The sequence below is a fragment of the Paroedura picta genome, chromosome 2, assembly GCF_049243985.1.
Source record: "Paroedura picta isolate Pp20150507F chromosome 2, Ppicta_v3.0, whole genome shotgun sequence".
NCBI lineage: Eukaryota > Metazoa > Chordata > Lepidosauria > Squamata > Gekkonidae > Paroedura > Paroedura picta.
Window position 1 is genome coordinate 6,682,651 of NC_135370.1, and position 23,833 is coordinate 6,706,483.

Sequence of the window (23,833 nt, forward strand, 5' to 3'; positions counted from 1 at the left end):
CAGCTAGCATAGCAACGTTAGGGACCTACACCAATTTTATATAATTCCCAATCAGGCTAACTGAGGTTTTTCTGGTTCTTTTGATAACAGTTAGTTTCTTCCTCTCTCCAGCTAGAGCAGGCAGACAGGCTTCTCTCTTCTCTTGCATATAAAGTTGTCTTCCTAAATAAACCTAGTTTGTACTTAATAAGCAGCATGGGCTCAGATTTTCTGCATATTGAGACTCTGCCAACACATGTGCCCCGAGCTGTGTTATTTCCCCCCCCATGCTACGGATGCCAGCCTCGAGGTGAGGTCTGGGGATGCCCTGGAATTACAGCTCATCCCCAGACTACAGAGATCAATTCTCCTGGAGAAAATGGCTGCTTTGGAGGGGAGACTCTATGACATTATACCCCACTGAAGTCTCTCTTGCCCCCAAACTGCATTCCCCTAGGGTTCCCAGAAACCCCCCCCCCCCAGGAGAATGCTGATGGGGGATTAGGGGTAGTACTGCCAGATCAAAGTTGGGAAACTCCTGGAAAATGTGGGGATGGAGCCTGGGGGGGGGGGGGGAGGCAATACTGAGGGCCATTTCGCACGGCTTCAAAATAGCACAATGGTTGCTAATTGAAAACGCTACTAATTTTGCATAACGCACGACGTCGTAGACAATCTGCAACAATCCTGAAACCGACCCGCAAAAAGCGCTTCGTTGTAGCGCTTTTAGGGGAATCCAGAAAAGTGGATTCACCCTCCGGATAGCGATACACTCCTGCAACCAATCTGCAACAGTAGCGCTAAAGACCTGTGCATTACCATTGTTGCGGGTTCTTCAAAGTCCCTCCTCCTGAGCCTTTCCTCCAAACTTCCGGCGAACTGTTCGCCATTTTTTTTTTCTCGGACCGAGCACAGATCAACGAGGCAACGAGACAGCGACTGGCTTTCTAGCACGATCACTTTCGGAAATTCTGCCCGGACACCACAAGAGTATTTCAAAAGCACAGTAGCACACACCTTCACGTTCACAAAATTTGCCCAAAGCTTAAAACCCCGTCTACCTTCGGCCAGTACTAGCGGAGTCAACGTACAGGGAGCATTTTAAAAAACTTTCCTCTGAGCGTGCCAACGAACGTTCGCTGCTCGCAGTCTCCTGTTTAGCTTAGAGGGGTTCAATAGAAATGATTATAGGTGATATCATGAGGGGCGGTTTATGTGCAGTGGGTCTTTGTTTGGTTCCGGGTGCGTGGTTGTGCTTGGGTGCGGACAACCCCTTCCATCGGCGGCTAGACCTCCGGCAAGCGGAGTCGCCGTCCGCCGTTCATTTTTAAAAACTTTCCTCTGAGCGTGCCAACGAACTTTCGCCAGTAACATGTCATTGATTTATGCTTTGGCTGGTGAATATTATGGGGGAACTGTCGAGTACCGCTGCACTTGCTCTCGGTTGAACACCGGCATGCGTTTTTGTAATGGCGGACATTTCAGTAAAATGGCTCCCGCTGCATGTACAAACAGCTCTTCTCGCGTGTAGACAAATCAGCGCATGCGAGAAGTCAAACAACAAGAGCGCCAATCTGGCCATTAGGGGCAGATCCTGTTCCCGCGCGAGGAGTTTTGAACGTGACATGTGACCTCATGTGGCCAATGTGCGTGTCCCCTACTGCCCACCACCAATCAGGAGCCGGCTAGTCCCTTTGTCTTTGTGTGCGGGAAGGTATATGATCCGTTGCACCCTGCACCTCGCACCTCCATTTTGCTTAGCTACTCGCGAAGGCAGCATGGAATCTTCTTCACAGCCGTCATCTGTCCAGGCAACCGGGAGGGGGCCAACATGGAGGGACGCGGAGATCAGGGACCTGATCGCTATTTTCTCAGAAGAGAAAATCCAGGACGCCTTCCAGTCCTCACACAGGAATAGGGAGGTTTTCGAGCAAGTGGCCATTAAGATGCGTGCCCTGGGCCACAACAGGACCGGCCTTGAATGCCGGTCAAAAACAAAAACAATGCGGGCGGAGTACATGCGTGCCGTGAACCACAATAAGGGTCCGGCAACGAGAAGGTGACCTGCCCGTACTTCGAGGAGCAGCGCCCACTGTACGGCGACGGGGAAGGAGCCGGCAGGCCGAAGCGCGTTGGGAGGAGCCTGAAGGTGGTTCGTAAGCCGGCTGCCCCGGTGGAGGAACCACCCGCTGAGGAGGATCCCGGCGAGGGCACCTCGTCCACCGTCCGGCCTCCAACCCCCGTCCAGCAATGAGGCGCGGACATGGTGACGCTGGACCTACTGGCCATCGTTCCTGGGGAGCCAGAAGAATTTCCGCAGCAGACGCCCCTTGCCTCCGGTAAGCACTTTTATTTTAATTTTATATTTAATTTTGAGCAAATGTGTGTTCTGACGTTTGGGAATCGTTTTCTCGTGTGTTCGTTGCAACGCATGAGATGGTAGGCTGTTTGTGGACTGCTTGCTGTGGGGGCTTTTTAAAACGGTACTGTTTAACCAACAACCCAAAAAGTTTTGCAGCATGCCTCAGCCATAGGCCTTCTGCAGTGCTTTAGCCACTACTTTGGGAGCATGCTGTGTGGTTCAGGTTGTATGCTTGCTCCTTTTTCACTATTGTATGCCTTGTGTTCGTTGCAACGCATAATATGTTAGCCTGTTTGTGGACTGCTTGCTATGGTGGCTTTTTAAAACGGTACTGTTTAACCAACAACCCAAAAAGTTCTGCTGCATGCCTCAGCCATAGGCCTTCTGCAGTGCTTTAGCCACTACTTTGGGAGCTTGCTGTGTGGTTCAGGTTGTATCCTTGCTCCTTTTTCACTATTGTATGCCTTGTGTTCGTTGCAACGCATAATATGTTAGCCTGTTTGTGGACTGCTTGCTATGGTGCCTTTTTAAAACGGTACTGTTTAACCAACAACCCAAAAAGTTCTGCTGCATGCCTCAGCCATAGGCCTTCTGCAGTGCTTTAGCCACTACTTTGGGAGCTTGCTGTGTGGTTCAGGTTGTATGCTTGCTCCTTTTTCACTATTGTATGCCTTGTGTTCGTTGCAACGGATAATATGTTAGCCTGTTTGTGGACTGCTTGCTATGGTGGCTTTTTAAAATGGTACTGTTTAACCAACAACCCAAAAAGTTCTGCTGCATGCCTCAGCCATAGGCCTTCTGCAGTGCTTTGGCCACTACTTTGGGAGCTTGCTGTGTGGTTCAGGTTGTATGCTTGCTCCTTTTTCACTATTTTCTGCTCTTGTCCACAGAGACACAGATGCCAGAGACGGGGCCCCTCGAGTCCCCAGCAGCGGTGGACGAGGAAAGTGATTCTGGGGCATCAACAAACATTGGTAAGTTTAAGTTACAATAAGGGGGGGGGGGAGCTGTTTTAACTGCTTTGTGCTTTTCTGTTTGTGCAGGGCAGCAGCACTGCTAAGAGACAGAAGAGAGTCCCTCAACGTTGCTGCTTTAGGCTTTGACGCTTGCTTTGCCACCCTTTGGTCCTAGATCTGTTTTTTTTTCTTCTTCGCAGATTTCATACCCGGGACACAGGAGGAGGAGCGTGGGGTGGCTGGACCTCCTGCCCAGCGCAGGTGGATACAGATTCGAGATGGTGAGCGTGCATGAACTGTTCCTTTTGAGCCATAGCTGAAGGACAATGTCGCAGGCCACTAACCATGTGCTCCCTTTTCATTGTTGTGAGTCTGGCTGTGAAAGTAGGAAAAGGAAAAAGCCCACCATGGGCAAACAAACACTAACCATGTGCTCCCCGGGCATTGTTTAGAGTCTTGGTTTAACAATATGGAACCAAAAAAGGCCACCATGTGCACCAGGGTGGGTTTTGACTGTCTACTAACGGTTCTGTTTCTCATTTTTTGCCAACAGAGGTCCTTTCAGATGAAGATGAGCCAGCCCTGGGTCCAGCCAGCTCACCACCTAGAGGTGCTCTCCCTGCAGAGGAGAGGCTTGCAAGGGAACGCGGCAGGCTGAGGCGCGTCTCCGTCTTGACAAGCGTTGGAGAGAGGATCCTTGAGCACTGCCAAGAGGAGTCAAGGCGTGCCGCGGCCGCAGACCAAGCAATGCTCGGCCTCATGGCCCAGGAGGGGAAAAAACTGCGGGCAATCCTTAGGGAGTCAAACCAATCCCTACGCGAAAGCGTGGAGGAGGTGAGACTGATAAGGAGACTGATGGAGAGGGCGGTCGTGGTAATGGAGACGGCCAACCCTCCTCAGATTACCGTACACGTCCCCCCCCCCACCCACACCTACACCACCACCTCCAGCACCCACCCCACCGACCCCGTCTCAGAATGCCTCGACCCAAACTAGAAGGAGGACTGTTCTCGGGAAGAGAATAATAAAACCCGCGGACAAGTTCTCCCCCTCCTAGTTTGGGCCAGTTTGTCTATTTGTCTGTTTGTCTGTTTGCTGTTGTTTGTTAAATAAAGTTTATATTTTTGACTCTGTCTCTGTGTACCCTCTCTAGTGATTGTGTCTATTCTGGTACTGTTGTGTGGGTTGGAGGTTGGAGGGTGTTTTAAAGGGTGGAGGTTGGAGTTTTAAAGGTTAAAGGTGCTTTAGGAGTGTGGGGTGAAAGGTGTGCGAGTGTAAGGAGTCACACTGGAGTCTTTTTCAGAAAATTTGCAACAACATTTTATTTTCAAAAACAGTTCAACAGGGGAAAAAAATTAGGGAATGTAACTTGGACCCCCCCCCCACCACCCTCCAGGAAAGCCAACGTTTTTTTAACAAAATTATATATTTAACAGGGATAAAAAATTAGGGAATGTAACTTGGACCCCCACCCCTAAACACAAACAGAAAACAACACTCAGGTCCCACTGCTCCCCTCACCAGCCCCTTCCATCTCCCTCACTCTTCTGCACAACCGTCCCATTGTTCCCCTGACTTTGCGGCGGAACAGGTCCTCCTTCTTCTTAACTGTGTGGGGAGGGAGAAAAAGTACACATTAGTGTCACACATATTTTCCAATTTTTGAGTTTACATGGATACACTTTTTATTGGCCTTAGCCACAGTGTGAGAAGAGTTGGGCAGTGGGGAACATAACCTACGTTCTTCCGCCTCCCTCTGCTGCCTCTGCCTCTCCATCTCCCCTTTTAGGTCAGCCACTTCTGCCTCTAAGGATGTCACCCTGGCCTCCATGGCACGCATCCTTGCCTCCATTGTTTCTGCTATAGAAATCAAATAAAGAATTCAATCACACTTCAAATGGAAGCATCACAGCAGGCTCCCTTATGGCTCCATGGGGGTACACACACATGGGTCTCCCTCAAAGAAATAAAACTCTCACCTGCAGCCTGTCCTGAGGTGGAAGGTCCCTCCTCCTCCCCTTCCTCACGCTCAGGTAATTTGGCAAGTTTGGATGGTGATTGTGTAGCTGGGCGAAGAAAAAGAGAAATCATAAGTAAAAGCACAAAAACCAAAGATAAAACACAGCTTATGGCCACACCACAATCAGAGCCAAAGCGCATTACCAAAGTGGTTGGACAGTACTGGCGGGCTAAGTCAGAGGGAGTTGACAGCATCTTAATACTTTCTCGAATATAATGGAGACAGTAGGGGAAAGAGGCATCTATACATTCCATGCATGCTTAAGGGTAAAACATAAGGAGGGCAGCACTCACCCATATGCCTCCTCATGTCCAGGGGGGGCTTCCCAGCCTTCTCCCATATCTTGACCATCTGGTCGTGGAAGACCGTTCTCCCACTTGGCTGCGGGACCCCCCCCCCCCACTGTTCTAGACTATTTAGGAAGTCCAGCTTCACCCTCTTAAATTTCGTCCGGACCTGCTCCCAGGTCCGGACGTAGCCCCTCTCCCTCAGCTTGGACGCCAACACCAGGTAAGCACCCTTGGTGTGGCAGTGGGTGCTTGCCATAAGGCGGCCAACACTTTTGGAATGGAGAACCAGCTCCAGAAGTGCCTCAGCCTCGGCGCGCTGCCAGAAGGAACCCTTCCGTGGCTTCGGCATCTTCGGAATGACGGTTAGGGAACGAACATGCGTTGCTCCGATCGACCACCCCTATTTTAAAAGTATCAAAGCGGCCCACCAATAAAATTATTGCTTGGAACATCAGTGGTTTTATCCTCCAGTTTGACAGGGGTCGCCAATACTTCCTGGCTACCCGCCTCCCCAACCTTTCCCTGTTCTGCGCTTCCGTACTGTGTTTGTCAACTTCAGCGTGGAGTTAACATGAAGGGTGCTTTTGTCAAAGTGCTTTAGGACCAGAGATTCCCCGTTTTTTGGCTGGCTAAATAGACAAACCGCACAAGACAAGGTTAAACAAAGAACATAAACCTTTATTGTACAACAGAGTAGAAAAAAAAATCAAACACGCCTCCTATTTCTGTAGAGGTGGGTGGCTATAGCGTCCCGAACCTTGCACCCCTCCGCATAGATCCTTTTTTTCCTTGCTTCAGGGATGTCTTGTGTGTCCTCAAGGACTACAGGATCAGGTTCATCCACAGGGAAGGGGATGTTATGTCCCTTGTCCTCGCAGATGTTGTGCAAAATGACACATGCGATGATCAGCGGAGTCACATTGTCTATATGCACATGGAGTCGTGACATCAAGCAATGGAACCGTGACTTCAAACGTCCAAAGGCACGCTCCACTACATTCCTTGCCCGGGAGTGACTGAGGTTGTAGTGGCTCTGCACGTCTGTCCTTGGCCGCTTATAGGGAGTCATGAGCCAGCGGCGTAATGGGTAGGCTCCGTCCCCGAGCACCAACGCCGGCACACGCACGCCCTCAATGGTGGCGGTGGGGTTTCCTGGAACAAAGACCCCTTCGTCCATGGCTTTCCTGAGGTTAGATTCCCTGAAAACAAGGGCATCATGCCTCCTGCCACTCCACCCCACCTCGGCATCTATAAACCATCCGGAGAAGTCCACAGTTCCTTGCAGGAGAACAGAGCAAAAGTCCTTCCTGTTCCCGTACTCCTTTATGCTTCCCCCGGGTGCACGGATAGGGATGTGGCTTCCATCGACGGCCGCAAAACAATGCGGGAATCCAAGCCTGGCAAACCCGTCCATACTCTGGAATAAGGGAAAGAAAAGAATATAAACCATGGCATGTCAGCGTGGGGTGCATCGCGTCTTCGTTGCTGACCTGTCAAACAAGAAAAAAAAATTTAAAGGGCAAAGGGGATAGAATGACACTCACCGCTCCAAGGCGGTCTCCGAGGCACACCACTTTGCTGAACAATTCCACCTCCATGGCGAGGCAGAACTCCTTAAGGATATCGCCAACCGTTGTGACTCCGAGTCCGAATTGCTGGGCGACTGTCCGGAAGTACTGAGGGGTGGCCAAGTACCACAATGCGGCTGCCACCCTTTTTTCCACTGGCACGGGGCGCCGCATGCCAGTGACTTGCCTTTCCATGCGGCCACGTAGAGCCTCCACGAGTTCAAAAAATGTTCCCCTAGACATTCTAAAGTTGGCAATCCAGTGGTCATCATCCCAGCGAGACCACACAAGATTTTCCCACCAGTCAGAGGATCTTTCGTCCACCCAGAACCGGGTGGGGAACCGGACCTCTGCCAGAGCTTGCCAGTGCTTCTTTGCCGCCATGGTTGCCCGTAGAGAACGTCTTCTACTGGTGGTCATCGTTCCGGCAATACGTTCTCGGTAGTCCTCGATAGCAGCCCTCCTATGCCGCACGGTGGTATGGATACGCTGGACTACCGCAAGCATCTGAGCCAACAATTGAAAAATAATCCTCTCCATTGCAACGTTAACCTGTGCTGCGGGCAGTAGGCTACGCAAACAAAGAGTGAGGCCGACCACGTGTCTGCCCAGGTGCATATAAGCAGGTAACCTGTGGGCGTGTACTGTGGGCGGGGATTAACCAATCAAACATATCAATGCATCAACCTCTGGTTCATAGAAAACAATAGAAAACACGTTCCAACGGCGCCAATGATTTGACGATAACGCGTTGCTACGGGGTTTCCTGGTTTTTTTTTTAAAAAAGGGAACCCCGACAAGTCCGGCTTTAGGGTCGAGGTCAAAGGTGTGCCTGCAGTTTGATTGACGGGCACGGGAGGCCAGAAGCGCTAAAAAGGGACCTCCTTTGTAGCGATAAGACGGAGACCGGAAGCCTGTGGGTTACGAAAGTGACGAGAAGTGAAAGTGCTAAATTCCGCAAAAACCGCAGCTGTGCGTTACGGGCACAGCTAGTTACATTTCGCTAGTTGAAGTAGCGATTTCGCAAACAGCAACCAAATAGCCACTTTGAGCTCTGTGCGAAATGGCCCTGATATAAAGAATCCATTTTCTCTGTAGTCTGGAGATGATCTGCAATTCTGGAAGATCTCCAGGTCCCACCTGGAGGCTGGCATCCCTACACTCTAGACTGTCCCCCAATTATCTGAGAATTTCTAATCCAGAGTTAGCAAGCTTACCTGCGTCTAAACTGGCTTCCTGACTTGTACCTATTCAGCTTCCACAAGAAACCTTGTTGGATGTACTCAGTTGCCTTACTGAAAAAGAATCTAAACATATGGACTGGAGAAAGAATATACTAGAACTGCTGGAGAAAGAATATACTAGAACTTGTTGCATGTATGAACAGAAAGGTGTGTCTCATGTGTCTATGACAGGCTTTGAGCGAAGGGTGAGAGAGCGAGTTGTGGGTTTTATATCCAGGAGGAAGGGTGTAATAAGTAAATAGTTTCTGGAAGCATAATTCCTTCATCATCCTGTTGCCAGGTGTCTATTTATGGCAGGGAAACTCCCAGCAATTCTGGCAGTTGCCAACTGATGCTCAGTTATCAGTCAGAAGTAGGCCAGCCAAAGGTGGGGGGATGGGACCAATTGCCACTGATTACAGTACTTCCAACGTGACCCAGAAGCACCAGAGAGATTATCACACTGCAGAAAGGGCAACTCAGATTATTAAGGGTCTGGAACAGCTTTCATATGAAGGAAGGTTAAATAGGCTAGAGACAATGCCCTAAGATTCCCATACAAATGATGAATTCACACACACACACACACACACGGTTCGGTCATGTGCATTCAAGTAGTAGCAGTTACGTTTTATATGGCAATTCAATATCCTGTAACCTGCTACCTAGTTTTTATGATGACGTGATATAAACTGTTTCCCCCTATCTCTGTCTAGGATCTTTAGTGAGAGCCTCCCACAGTGCTATATACATTTGTCTAAAAATTTGAGCCCACATACCTGTTTTCCTTATAACCATGTCATTCTACCGAGCAAACCAGAAGCGTTCGAGCCATGTCGGAGACTCACCAATTTATGATTTGGAGTGCGCTCGGCTGGCTACAAAAAGATAACGCCATTCCGAGCATACCAGATGTTACATGGAACGAAAATGAAAAGATGGCTGCATTTAAGATGTCTTGTGGTATTCTCAGCCAGGGTGCTGGGAGCAAAGGACAATAGCTCTTGGCCTGATTGTGTCTCTTCTCAGATCCTTTTTGGAGCCAGAAATGCTCTGCAATGCCAGATTCTAAAAGCCACATAAAGATACTTTAGAAGAAGAGATTTGGGGTGATATTAATATAATATTTATTATTAATTTATACACAATTCTAGAAAAATGCAGCCAAATAACAAAATTGGCTCCGAATATGTCAGAATTTAAATGATTGGAGAATGGAGACAGAAGAACGTAATGTTAATTTGGTGCAATATTATGTATGTAATAACCTACTACATAGGCGGTTATTTGCCCAGCCAAAGACAGTCCAGAAACAATGTTATTCTGGTCTGGTAAATGTTTGGCTGCCCTGAAATGACTGGCCCAATCTCACCAGATCTCAGCAGCTAAACAAGATCAGTCCTGGTGAGTTATTGAATGGGAGACCCTGTAGGAAGTCTTGGGGGTCACCATAAGTCTGCTGTGACTTGCTGGCACTCTCCACCAAAACCAGATGATTGGTGTCTGCAATTTCAACATCAGTGGGGAAATCTGAAGATTAACATTGTGGCGTCTGAGAGGAAAAGCTTTGTGGGCCCAATTCAAAGATTCCCTTCCACTAACAGAGGAGCCTTCCACCTGGCCAATAAGCCTTCTTTCCACCAGTGTGGGGCTGTTCCCACTGGTGGAAGGCTCCCTAGGTCAGAGGAGGATGAGATCATTAGAAGCTACTCCTTGTCCATGGGTTGTGAAAATATTGGATTTCATTGGCCGTTTGTGACCTACAACCTCCACCTCATTTTAGCAAAAGCTAGTGGTTTCTGCATGCATTATTATACCGTCTAGGCAGCTGTGCTCTCCTTAAAAACATCTTTGTAAAGACCCTCTCATTTTGATTCTTCTTTTTATATGACTAATATACCTGGCCCAAACCAAAGGCAACAGAAAAGGCAAAAGAGGACACTCCCATAGGAAATAGAAGAAAAAGGAGAAGGAGAGTTGGTTCTTATATGCCACCTATATCACATATGCATATTACGATCATAACAAGGGAGTCACATTGAGACGGATGAGTTGCAAGATAACTAGGGTTTATTAATAGGACCAAGTCTGCAGTGAAAGCTTATATGAGTATTTTAAAATTGTAATGTTTTAACCATTGTAATGTTTTAACCATTTTATGAATGCATTTTTACAGTTTTAATCTGTAAGTTGCTCTGAGCCTTCAGGGAAAGGCAGCATAAAAATAGAAATAATTATTATTATTTAAAATATTAGCTATCTTTCTTATTTACAAGAACTCAAGCTGGCCACAACAAAATGCCATCAAACACATTTTTAAAAACCCTTGAATTATTAGAATTAATAATTCAAAACTCTTGGTGGGCAGAAGAACCAATCAAACGGCGTTATCAGTGGTTGACAATCCAGTTCTGAATTTGAGGGGACGGAAACCAGGAAAACAGGTGTTACATGACATCACCACATGACTTCCGGCTAGAAGGCCAGCAGTCACACCACTACATCATGTGATGCTCTCAGATTTCCCCTGGATTGCCGACATTCCTTCTGTATTCCAGGTAGAAGTGACATTGCCACATTGCGCAACATCATAATCCCCCCTGTTCCCCCACCTCTGTTCATTCCGGGCTCATCAGTAGGCCAATAGCAGGCAGCAGGGAAATGATGAGCCAGGGGCTTCTCTGATCCAGCAGTTTCATTCTGAACCTGAATCCAACGTGGAGAAATGACCACGTCAAATTTATCTCCGAGCCTGCCTCCATAATTATCCCATGTTAACTTTGGCGACTGCACCCAACACATAATTTACAGGAGGATGAAGAAGATTTCTCACACTCTTGAGCATTATTCTGAAAGGCTGATGAGCTCTTTGACTTTCGTTCTTTTGGTGCTCCTCCTCATTTTGTTTGAGAGATTGATATCCCTCGCCCTCCAGACGATTAGCCAGCCAGCATAATTTTAAGTCTCCGCTTTTGTGCCTTTAGGTCTCTCTCATACAAACCAGACAGTGAGAAAGAGAATGTAATTAAAAAAAAATCATGTACAATTATCACCTGTTGATGTCAGTTATTTCAAAGCTAGCCCGAGTCCAAGTACAACAGCTGAGTAATCTAAATTATAGTATCAGAACACAATGACTCCTGCTGTTTTTGCCCAGGTTCCTTTATGATTCCTTAGGCGTTTCAGATTGTTGGCACATGGTGCTCTGAAATAAATGACCAATGCAGCACACATGGCTCTTGTTCTTCCCCAGACCTTTGGACAGTCAGGGTTTCCTAAGGGCATCCCTGCTCTAAGCAAATTAAAATGTGGTTAAGAACATAAGAAGCCATGTTGGATCAGGCCAATGGTTCCATCAGTCCAACATTCCGTGTCACACTCTGGCCAAAACCCAGGAACCATCAAGAGGACCACCAGTGGGGACAGAACTCTAGAAGACCTCCCACGGTTGCCCCTCAATCACCAAGCACATCTGAACAGAACCGGCTAACAGCCACTCAGGGACTTCTGCACCATTTGTTTATCCAGTGCTTTTTTGAACTACGTGGGTCTTAGTTTGAGGACCCTGCTCCATACCTTCCCTCTGCTGGTTGCCTGCTGGTTGCTGTCCATTAGCTAGCACTAAATAGATTGGGGAATCCACTTTATGCGATTACCCAACTAGCACTTTAAAATGGAGGACATAGCCAGCCACTTACTGCCCAGACGCTGGATGTTGGCAACGTCATATGGAGTGATTAAAAGTGATGATAATGTTGGCACAGAGTTTTAATATGCAAAGAAGGGCAAACACCAGGATGCTTAGGGAATAAAAGTTTTATTCAGAAGAGAAACAATATAGAAAGAGGAGTGAAAGAGACTCCTAGCTAACTGTCTGACTGTTGCTCTGCATTCATTCAGTCTGTCCTGGAGGCAAGCAAGGAGGAAGTGTGCTCAAAGGAGCAGGAAGTCTCCAAATAAGCCAGTCAGGAGGACACAGGTGGACGCTATTTGAAAAACACCAGCAAATTCCTATGTAAGTATGCTAACTTCACAGTACCCACTGTAGAATGTTCTTTCCGCAGGGCCTGCAAAAGGGAGCTCTTTCGCCAGGCATTTGGCTGAGGCCAGGCACAACCAGTAACATCTGCAGGGCCCTTGCCCCCCCCCCCCCCGAAATCCATCAATGCATTCTGCTCCTGGACTTGTTTGCATTATTATTGTTTAATGTTGTACTGTGACCCTGTTATTATCAGTTAGTAATATTAATTGTTATAGTTATTTATATGCATGGTTTCTTGTATAGTTCTCAGTTCTATGTGAACCACCCTGAGCCTTCGGGGAGGGCAGTATATAAATGCGAATAAATAAATAAAAAATAAATAAAAATATGCTGTTGAACCATGCACACTACAGATCCTGCATATTCTAACAGAAGACTTTTTACAACTCAACTGTAAACTGACTTGGAGTTCATTTTGAATAAAAATGTGACGCTCTGTGAGCAAATATATTCAAGCAATACAAATCTGTCAGCATCCTGCAATTTTAAGACTCACCTTTAGCTACAGGCTGAATGCCGTTTATGTCTGTAACAGAACCCAAACTGTCCGCTATCCTCTCCATCTCCCTTCATGAAAGGGGAGAGGATGCTGCAATTATGAATTTCCCAGGAGCATGGAGTTGCGTACTTTGGGGAAAACTGAAGTTCATTGAGGGTTGGCATCTTTAGGTTGGGAAATACCTGGAGATTTAGGGGGAGGGATCCTTGGGGGTAGACTTTGGGAGGGGAGGGATCTCAGCAGAGTATAATGCCATGGAGTCCAACCTCCAAAGCCGCCATTTTCCCCAGGGGAACTGATCTCTATCACCTGGAGATTCATTGCAATAGAGGGGGGTATCCAGGAGCTACCTGGAGGTTGGCACCATGAGGTGGGAGGGACCTCAATGGAGTATAACATCACAGAGTCCAAAGCAGCCATTTTCCCTGGGGGAACTGATGATGAGCTGTAATTCTGGGGGATCCCCAAGTTCCACTTGGTGGTTGGTAGCCCTAACATATATTACAGGAGAAGAAGATGCCGTCTGTACCCCACACCAAGCTAGGCTACCACACCCTATCTGGCTCCAGAGCACCTGGCCACAGTGATACATGCAACGGTCATCTCCAGACTAGACTTCTGTAGCTCGCTCTATGCAGGCCTACCCTTGTCCTTAATCTGGAAACTGCAACTGGTGTAAAATGCAGCTGCTAGGGTTCTCACCAGAACACCGTGGTAAATCCATATCCAGCCAGCACTGAGGCAACTGCATTGGTTGTCAGTTGAATTCCAAATCCAGTTCAAGGTACTGCTTCTGACCTTTAACACCATATGCAGTCTAGGTCCAGCGTATCTGAGGGGCCGCCTGTCTGCTCATGTCCCTTGGACGATGCTTTGTTCCTTCAATACCAAAAGGTTGGTGGTTCCCAGCCTGAGAGAGGCTTGCCTGGCCTTGACCAGGGCCTCTTCGATCCTGGTCCCCACCTGATGGAATGAGCTCTCAGAGGATCTCAGGGCTCTGATGGAGCTTTCAGTTCCACAGGACCTGTAGGATGGAACTCTCCCATCAGATGTATGGTTGAGGCCAGACAGGGCCAGGAACATCTTGGGGCCCTATTCACAAAATTGCAGCACCCCCACAGTAAACTGGACCATCTGAGCTATAGGGGTTCTTAGCTTGCTGCTTACTATTAATGGGTTTTATTCTATATTTTATAATGTTTTAACTGGATTGACTTATTTTATTGTATGTGGGTATTGATATTGGAAGCTGCCACAAGCCAGTAACCAAGGGAGTGGCAGCATATAAATTTAAACAAATAAACTAATAAATATCTGCTGCATGAAGTTCTCTGACAAAGACATACAAAACACACCTATTTGATTATTCCTGAATCCTCATCTCTTATAGAAGAAGAAAGGTGAGAGAGGTTGGGGCTCTTTAGCTTGGAGAAATAATGATTGATGGGGGACAAGACAGAGGTTCACAAACTGATGCAGGGGGCAGAGAAAAGACTTTTCTCCCTTTCTCACAAGAGCAGAAAATACCAAAGGAAATCCTTCTTCACCCAAATAGAAATGAGCATGTGGAATTCACTGCCACAGAAAGTGGTGGCAGCTACAAGCCTAAACAGGTTCAAGTGGGAACTGAATTAAAATATGGAGCAGATGTCGATCATTGGCTACCAGCCACAAGGTATGGATGGGACTCTCTACCTGTGGCAGTGGCAGTTTTTTCTTCTTGGTGCTTGGGAGCAATACTGGGAGGGCTTCTGGAGTTCTGGGCCCACCGATGGACTTCTTGATGGTACCTGGGTTTTAGCCACTGTGTGACACAGAGTACTGGACTGGGTGGGCCATTGGCCTGATCCATCATGGCTTCTCTTATGATCTCTTTCATGTAACTGATGAGCCCCTAGGTTTTGTTTGTACATGAAAGGTTTCTGTATTGGCTCATGACCAAATCTTACCATGTTATTGTCAATACAATCAGCCTTCCGCACTCCTGAACTTCTTACTAGGTGGGGTATGGGACAAAGATTATGCATTAGTGTAATCAAGACAAACAAGAGTTTTATTCCTCTGACAAAGCAGGCACTAGTCCACAAAAGTTTATGTTGTAATGAAATCATAAAATGTTGGGTTGGGATGTTTCTAAACCTTAGGTTACGACCTGATCAGTACCAGTCCTGCTAAACAGAGCAAAAGAGGGAATTGGGGGAAAGAGGAAGAACAATATTAAAAGTAGAAATGGAGAATGGTGTTGGAAATGTGTTTTATGGATACTGTGGGCCACCAAAAAGACAAATCTAAGGGTCCTAGACTAAATCGAGCCTGAACTCTTCCTAGAAGCTAGAATGGCTAAAATGGGGCTATCGTACTTGGGTTACATTTTGGAAGACATTGGAAAAGACAATCATGCTAAGAAAAGTGGAAGGCAGAATAAAAAAGAGGAGGACCCAACATGAGACGCATTGACTCTATCAAGGAAGTCCCATTGGCAGGCCCTGAGAATTGCAGTGAATGGTAGGATGCTTTGGAGAACATTAATTCATAGGGTTGCAATAAGTTGGAAGCGATTTGGTGGCATGCACGCACACACGCACACACACACAGTGTCAGTGTCCAGTTGTTGAAGTGCAACATTTGAAGGTCTGATCACAGCACGCAGATTGATCAAACAACCACATACAACGAACAATGTAGGATATGATTAAAGCAACTGCATGTCTCCCTCCCTCCCCTAAATCCTGTTTTTTATCTGGCTGATTTGCTTCAGGGTTATTGTTACATTCCCCAGACCGTACTCCCACGGCATTTTTGCCTCGCCACGGTCTCTGGCAACTCCCACCTAATTGTTTCGATTGCTCTGGATCCTAAGAACTCTGCAAAAGTTACTCAGGGTCTCATCCCTTGGCAGGATCCATCTGCAGCCCCCTCCCCCAGAGGGAAACCAAAAATTGGCTATGCAAACAGTTAAATCCAAGGATGATGTCCAAACCGTGCCAGCCAAACATGAGCAGCTGCCAGTTACAGGATAGTCCATACAACGGAGATCTGTAGTTGATATGCGAAATTCCAGGAGCACAACAGCTGACTCACTTAGTGTCAGCGAGCAATTAACCTCCCAATGCCGGAAATGGAAACGAGGGAGGAGTATGAGAATCTCAACTTGTCCTTCTGGAAGGGAACTTCTCTTAAGGACTGGATGGATAAATTTGCCTGTCTTTGTTAGGAAGTAGTAGTTGGGCTTGAAATGCAGTTATCACCATCATCTAAGCCTGACTTGAGACTTGCCTGTGGTGTTGTGGAAAACAAAGCTTGAATTCAAGAAATCAAATGTTGTCATGTTTACTTGAAATGAATTGCATGCTTCACATTCAGAGGCACTAATCCTCTGAATCACAGAGCCAGGAGGCAACGTTACGAGAAGGACTTGGCCTCTTTGCCTTGTTGTTGGCCTTCCCAAGGAACTGGTTGGCTACCGTTTGAGACAGAAGGATGGACTGGATGGACCCTCACTGGTCTGATCCAGCAGGGCTCATGTTCATATGAAGGCCTTAGCCTCTCTGCCCTGTTGTTGGCCCCCAAAGGAACTGGTATTGTCCAGAGTGTGAGGCAAGATGTTGAACTAGATGAGGCTTTCTCAACAAGGGTTTTGTGAAACTCTGGGGTTTATTCAAGGCCCTGGAAGGGTTTCTCCAATTGGGTGGGAATTAATTCATTCATTTTAATATATTTTACAATGTTAAACATTTACCTGGTAATATGGCCATATATGGTCATGTCAACCTGCCTTCTCCTCCCAAAATGGCCAGTGATGGTCCTGGACGGGTCAGAAGGGGAGGAGCCCCAGGTAGGTAAGTATACACTATGCTTCCCAACCATATTCTGCATGGTCACGCCACTTCTGTGGTTTCTCGAGGCCTGAAGAATGTTTCAGGGGGTTCTCAATGATAACAAGTTGAGAAAGGCTGAACTAGATGGATGACTGGGCAGGTTCAGCAGGGCTCTTCTTATATTCTTATATATTCATACAAATTAGGTCTATCAGTGGCTACTAGCCATGGTGGCTGAGGGAAACCTCCACATTCAGAGGCACTAATCCTCTGAATCCCAGAGCCAGGAGGCAAGATCAAGGGAAGGCTCTGTTGCTGACACTCCAGAGGAACTGGTTTGCCTCTGTGTGAGACAGGATGCTGAACTAGATGGATCCTCACTAGTCTGATCCAGCAGGGGTCTTCTTATGTTGTCACAACCAATCTACTTTCCAATCCGCTCCTCTAGATTTATTTCTCTAAACATTTATATACCACTTTTCTCCATAGCTCAAGGCAGAAGACATTACCTGGGACACTTATTTATTTATATGATGTTTTTCTCCTAAGATGGATTCAAGGCAGTTTACGCTGAGTTGTTAAAAATATGCCGCAATACAACAAAAACAAAATAAATAATTGTAGACAGTTAATTCAACCAGAAAACGCCAGTAATAGCCCCTAACTATGACCCACCAACTGGAAAAGCCTCCTCTGAAGTGTTCAGTCTTCCATAACTTTCAGAAGTATAGCAGGGCAGACTCCTTACTGATTTGTCTGGAAAGATCTTTCCAAAGAATGGGAGCAACCACAAAGGAGGCCCAGGAATGTACAGTGGCTGATCTAACTTGCTGAAGGAATATTAAGAATACTAAGAATTTGTTGAAGGAATTCTAAGAATGAGAGCCACACAAAGAAGGCCCTTGAATGGGTAGAAGTTGATTTGACCTGATGAAGGACTACAACGAAGATGAATATGTGGACACTTACTAGCTCCAGATTGCAAATAAGCAACCATGTTCTACAGTTGCAGAAATTTCTGGGTTGCTTTCTAGGGCAGCCCCTTGTTGAGTGCATTACTGTAGTCCAGCCTTGCGTTATCTATCTATCTGGGTTTATTTTTACCAAAAAATATAGAGTGCCATACATTGTTCTCTTTTCCCTATTTTGTCCTGATGACTACCCTGTGAGGTTGTAAATTAGGTTTAAGAGAATAACTGACCCAAGGTGGGGAGCAAGCTCTCAAGAGATTCCATGGAAATGTCAACAATTATCAACCTCCTTGTGAGCCAATCTGCAAGTATACTGTAAAGCTACGCAACAGATGCTTAAGCACCTTCTCATATCAAAAGCCCACTGGCTGACAACTGTACCTGCATGCGCCCAGCTACCACTTGGAACATATAAAGCCAGACATGGTCCACAGTCAAACATGCCATTCCAATTACATTTGTTCCGATCCCTCGGACAAGGGACTCTCATCATGAGTGTGTACGTTGAGTGCCATCAGGTTGCTCCCATCTTAGGGTGACCCTATGAATTAATGACCTCTAAAATGCCCTGTTCTTAACAAGTCTTGCTCAGGTCTTGCAAAGTGTGGCCTGTGGCTGCCTTGAGGGAGTCGATCCTGCTCATGTTGGGATCCCCCTGTTCCCTAGCATTATTGCCTTTGCTAGCGTCTCTCATCATAACCTGAAAGATTAACAAAAAGCACAGTTTGGTTCATACGGTAGCCAGGTCTGTTGGACCAGCTGGTGTAGGAGGGAGTTAACTTTCAGGAAGCAGGAAGAAGAGTTGGTTTTTATACTCTGCTTTTTACTACCCAAAGGCGTGTCAAAGTGGCTTACAATTGCCTGTCATTCCACTCCCCACAACAGGCACCCTGTGAGGTAGGTGCGGCTGAGAGAGCTCTAAAAGAAATGCTCTGTGAAAACAGGTTCTGAGACAACTGTGACTAGCCCAAGGTCACCCAGCTGGTTGCATGTGGAGGAGGAGCAGGGAATTAAATCCGGCTCCCCAGATTAGAGGCCAACACTCTTAACTACTACACTAAGATGTTTTTCTGGGGAGGGGAGAAGCCAGAAATAAATCCGGCTTGTCCAGAAGTGATGTAGGCACATCAGGAAAGCTTCTTACCATAGAGTTTTCCACAAAAACAAGAGTGTTTCATTTAATCAATCCATCAATCAATCAATTTTCATGCCACCCTCCCAGCCAGCCTATCTCGGGGCACTGTACATTTTCCTTTTGGATATACATTTAAAAATTTGAATTTAACAGTACATTAAAACAGCTGAACAATCTGGATTGATTGTCAGCATCAACATTCATGGATTTTTCCTGTTCTCCTGGAACCAGACTGCAGACTGGGGGCCCCAATAGATGTCCCCCAACATCACTTTCTGGTGATGTGGGCGCATTGTGTTTATCTCCCACTTCTTGTCCATTTTTGGGGGGTGAGGTAATTTCCCCCACTTTCTGAGAGCCCGGAAACAGGAAGAGAGGCTCCAAATCGGGGGATCTCCTCTTAGTTTTACCTCTTACACCCTTAGCAATGTCGATTAACTCTCAACACCCGTGAAACCAACTATAATTTTTCTTTCCTAGCTTGATATCTGAACGTCTTTTGAGAGTGTTTGTCTATCTGCATCTCAGTTGACCTTGTAAGATTAAGCTATGAATATTTTCGAATTTAGTCCTTTATATATCATGACAATAGTATAGCTCCTTGATTACACTAGTAGAATTTCTCATTTACATTTTTTTCCTTGCACGGACAAATCTCTTTTCTTTAATCCCAATTTTCTCAATTTTTTTACCACTGATCAACCCCTGAAACATTCTTCAGGTTTCAAGAAATCCCAGAAGTCAGGTGATTGTGCAGAATATAGTTGGGAAGCAGAGCTGTATACATGCCCACCTAGGGTCCCTCCCATCGCCACCCCCTCCAGGCCCATCACTGGCCATTTGGGGGGGGGGCAACATGATCACCTGATAAATGTTTAACAATAAATATATATATAAAACATTAATTAACTCCCACCCTTTTGGGAAACCTTCCAGGGCCTTCATGAAACCCTTGGTTGAGAAAGCCTGGTTTAAGCCACCTGGGGACTGGCAACCCACCAGGATTACAGACCTTCACCCAGTTGTGTAAGGGGGCTGATCAAGATGGCCAGACTGGTACTCAGAGCCAATCTGTTATAGGACAGACCCAAAAGAGGCAACCATGGAACACAGCACTGGTTTTCATCTCCAGCACACGACTCAAACTTCTTCAGCGCATCATCAGTGCCCTACAGCCTTCCTTGAAGGCCTTGGAGATGGGAGCAGACCTTTCACTGCTTGCAGGCAGCCCCACCCCCCCACCCCCCCCACACTCACGTAAAACTGCTTCTCAACAACACCACTGTGGGCGACACTGTTATAGGATCAAGTAGATGAAGATTGACAGCCATGTTGCTCTGTCTGTAACAGGAGAAAAAGAGCCCAGCAGCACCTGAAAAACTAACACAATTTGAAGCAGGGGAAGAGATTCTGTATCTGAAGAAGTGAGCCGTGACTCCCGAAAGCTCCTCCCCACCACAAGTTTTGTTATTCTTTAAGGTGTTCCTCGACTCTGGTTCTTTTCTAGGATCTAATTTTATCGGCTATACCGTCCGGGGCAGAGGTGGTTAGCCAGTGTTTGCATCTGTGTGGTAACCCTGAACTTCCTTAGAGGTCTCCCATCCAAATATGGGGTTCTCCAGGTCAGGGTTTTTCTTTTCTTAAAAAAAAATTGTGTTAGGCTGTATTTTATCACTTTTTGCTGGGTTCTTGGGATGCATGCTGGTTAAAGTAAATGCTAGTAAAATGTGTTTCCACAGCTGACTTGCATTGTCTGAAAAATCCAAAATAGCACAGTTCTGTTCAAGCCGTTTGCTCAAAGGGGAGTGACCAAAGCCCCCAAAAGAAGAACCTTGGTGCTCTTCAAGCCCAGGACTGCAGACGCAAACAACACGGCCAGGGCATGTCAACAGGAAAAAAGGACATTCACGTTCTTAGATTGTTCAGCTAGCCTCGTTCCTGAGGACTATAATAATAATTAAAACACCACACTCACCACATCCACAAATAAAAATGGGCTGGAAAGGAAGAGGCATTATATAAAATTGCTTCAAAAACAGTGTTAATTGATGGCCATTGGGTGGGTATATAATTAATAGTCTGCATTGGGGTCAGAATTTTTTGAATGCATAACAGTCAAATTATTAAATGTATGTGGGAGGGACTATTGTCTGGTAAAAATTTCATAAGAACATAAGAGAAGCCATGCTGGATCAGGCCAATGGCTTACCCAGTCCAGCACTGTGTCACACAGTAGCAAAACCCAGGGGCCATCAGGAGACTCACCAGAGGGGCCAGAACTCCAGAAGCCCTCCCACTGTGGCCCCCAAGCAGCAAGAAGACAGAGCATTATTTCCCTAAACATAAGAACATAAGCAAAGCCATGTTGGATCAGGCCAATGGCCTATCCAGTCCAACACTGTGTCATACAGTGGCCAAAACCCAGGTGCCATTAGGAGACTCACCAGCGGGGCCAGAACTCCAGAAGCACTCCACTGTTGCCCCTCAAGAGAAGCTAATTCTGAGCTAGATGGACCAAAAATCTGATTCAGAATAAAGCATCTTAACTGGCAGTCTTAGAGAGTGCTGCCAATTCACGGCTGACCTACCATGTTTTCAAGGTAAAAGATGTTCAGAGGTGTTGCCACCATGAAGTAACCCTGGAATTCCTTGGTGACCTCTTGTTCAAGTACTAACCAGGCCTTACCCTGCTTAGTTTCTGAGATCTGACAAGTTTGATCTACCCTGGGCACACAAATCCTTACCATAAGTGGCTCTTATATTGTGGAAAGAGCCCTGTAGGTGGCCCTGTCTGGGTCGCGAAGGTCCACCCTGTCTGGGTAGTGTCCCAGTCAGTGGGCCAATCTGGATGTGTCCAGTGAAGCTGGGCGTGTCTGGATTGGGATGGCCCCTGGAGCAGCTGCCTGTGGTGCCTGCTCCTCCTCACCGATACCGCCCCTAGGTCCACCGCTGCAAGAGGCCTTCCCAGACCCTGGGGTAGCTTTCTGCCGGCGCGTCTGGCGAGGAGGGGCCTCTCCACTGCCCATGGCTCCGGGAAGGCCTTTTGCCGCGGCAAGAGGCTTCCGTGGACCCAGGGGCAGCTCTCTGCCAGTGCGCCCGGCGGGGAGGGGCCTCTCTGCTGCCCCGGTTTCCCCCTTTTATTGTTGGCCTGGATGGACCATTGGTCTTATCCAACATGACTGCTCTTCTGTTCTTATGAATCTTAAATAAAGATGCATTATAGACCTGTTTTCATCTGATGTTCAGTGTTCATCACACTGCCCATCTTGTAAAATTCCTATATATGCAACACCTTGAAATCTAAAGAGTGCTACAAACTGTTAGACATTTGCATACATTTGATATTTAAATGTTACCAAGCTTCTTTCAGAAACCTCCTCTTTTACTTGGATGTGGAAGAACAATTATACTCAGGTTACGGTCAGAACTTTACAAGTGTCATAAAAATGGAATTTAAAACAAAACCAAAAACAGCCATACTGCTATATACTGCACAGCGGAAGGCTCTCAACTAGAAGAGATATCGAAGACTTAACAGTGAAGCATTACAATTATCTTTTGCCAAAAGAGCATCTTTTAAACATTGCTTTCCACTTCTGCTACAATGCCCCGCAGATGTTGAAAACATCGGCAATCGATAATCTACAGAATTTACAAGCAGCTGCAGTTAAACATTTCAGCTATCGCCCAAAGCTAGCAGATACAATTCTTCCTGATGTGAAATGCTGAGGCCCTTTTGGATTCCTAGAAGTACTGAAGAAACCACAACACTTTTCTTCATTCCCATAACTTTTTTTAAAAAAAGCAAACAAAATGCCACTCCTGATTCTCTGCCAATTTCTATCCTGCCAGAGACTTTCCTTTAGAAGCCTTGCCAAAACAGCTACTGCCTAGATTTCCAGCTTCCTTTGAAGATTATATGTTGTGCATGTTCACTCTACATCCTTCGAATGGGGCAAACAACTTCAACATGGATCTTATGTGATGCACAAGCTGGCCTGTGGGTCAGGATTGGATTTCACCTTAGATGTCCTCCTAATCTAAACAGGATTGATTCGATGTTTTGTCTTATGTGGCCGGTTGATGAGCAGTGGAAACAATTTGTTCACAACTGTGAAGAGTTGTGGTTTTAAAAAAAATTATTACGTGAATGCTATGAAGCATCACAACAAAGGCCCGCTGCCTCAGTTCTACTGAGTGAAGGTGTATAACATCAAACCAGAAAATAAAACAAATTCACACACAAACTGATGAATTTGTATCAGCTTGGTGTAGTGGTTAGGAGTGTGGACTTCTAATCTATTGAGCCGAGTTTGATTCCAAACTCCTCCACATGCAACCAGCTGAATGACCTTGGGCATGCCACATAGAATCATAGAGTTGGAAGGGGCCATACAGGCCATCTAATCCAACCCCCTGCTCTATGCAGGATCAGCCCTAAGCATCCTAAAGCATCCAAGAAAAGTGTGCATCCAACCTTTGCTTGAAGACTGCCAGTGAGGGGGAGTTCACCACCTCCTTAGGCAGCCTATTCCACTGCTGAACTACTCTATGAAGATTTTTTTCCTGATAACTACCCTATATCATAGAACTTGAAGTTTAAACCCATTACTGCGTGTCCTCTCCTCTGCAGCCAACAGAAACAGCACCCTGCCATCCTCCAAGTGACAACCTTTCAAATACTTAAAGAGGGCTATCATGTCCCCTCTCAGTCTCCTTTTCTCCAGGCTGAACATTCCCAAGTCCCTCAAACGATCTTCATAGGGCTTGGTCCCTTGGCCCCAGATCATCTTCATCGCTCTCCTCTGTACCCTTTCAATTTTATCTACGTCCTTCTTGAAGTGAGGCCTCCAGAACTGTACACAGTACTCCAGGTAAACAGCACTGATAAAGCTGTTCTGACCGAGCAATAATATCAGGACTCTCTCAGCCTCACCTCCCTCACAAGGTGTCTGTTGTAGGGAGAGGAA

The 23,833-nt window shown here is 46.6% G+C and overlaps 1 protein-coding gene across 1 annotated transcript; it reads right to left on the reverse strand.

The window, feature by feature from the left end:
- Positions 1-4,795: 4,795 nt before the first annotated feature.
- On the reverse strand, positions 4,796-9,408 carry LOC143830971 (uncharacterized). The gene is made up of 4 exons (XM_077324191.1): positions 9,178-9,408; positions 5,277-5,363; positions 5,038-5,157; positions 4,796-4,905 (listed from the first exon to the last, which is right to left on the reverse strand). The coding sequence occupies exons 1-4, from the start codon at positions 9,194-9,196 to the stop codon at positions 4,796-4,798; spliced, it is 336 nt and encodes a 111-aa protein (XP_077180306.1). The 5' UTR covers positions 9,197-9,408.
- Between the last annotated feature and the right edge of the window lie 14,425 nt (positions 9,409-23,833).

Bases quoted from the DNA above. Each gene is read 5' to 3' on its own strand.
- LOC143830971 (XM_077324191.1), bottom strand. The intron at 5,158-5,276 runs GTGAGAGTTTTA...TGATTTCTATAG, and splicing joins CACCTCAGGACAGGCTGCAG to CAGAAACAATGGAGGCAAGG. The intron at 4,906-5,037 runs GTAGGTTATGTT...CTCCCCACACAG, and splicing joins GCAGAGGGAGGCGGAAGAAC to TTAAGAAGAAGGAGGACCTG.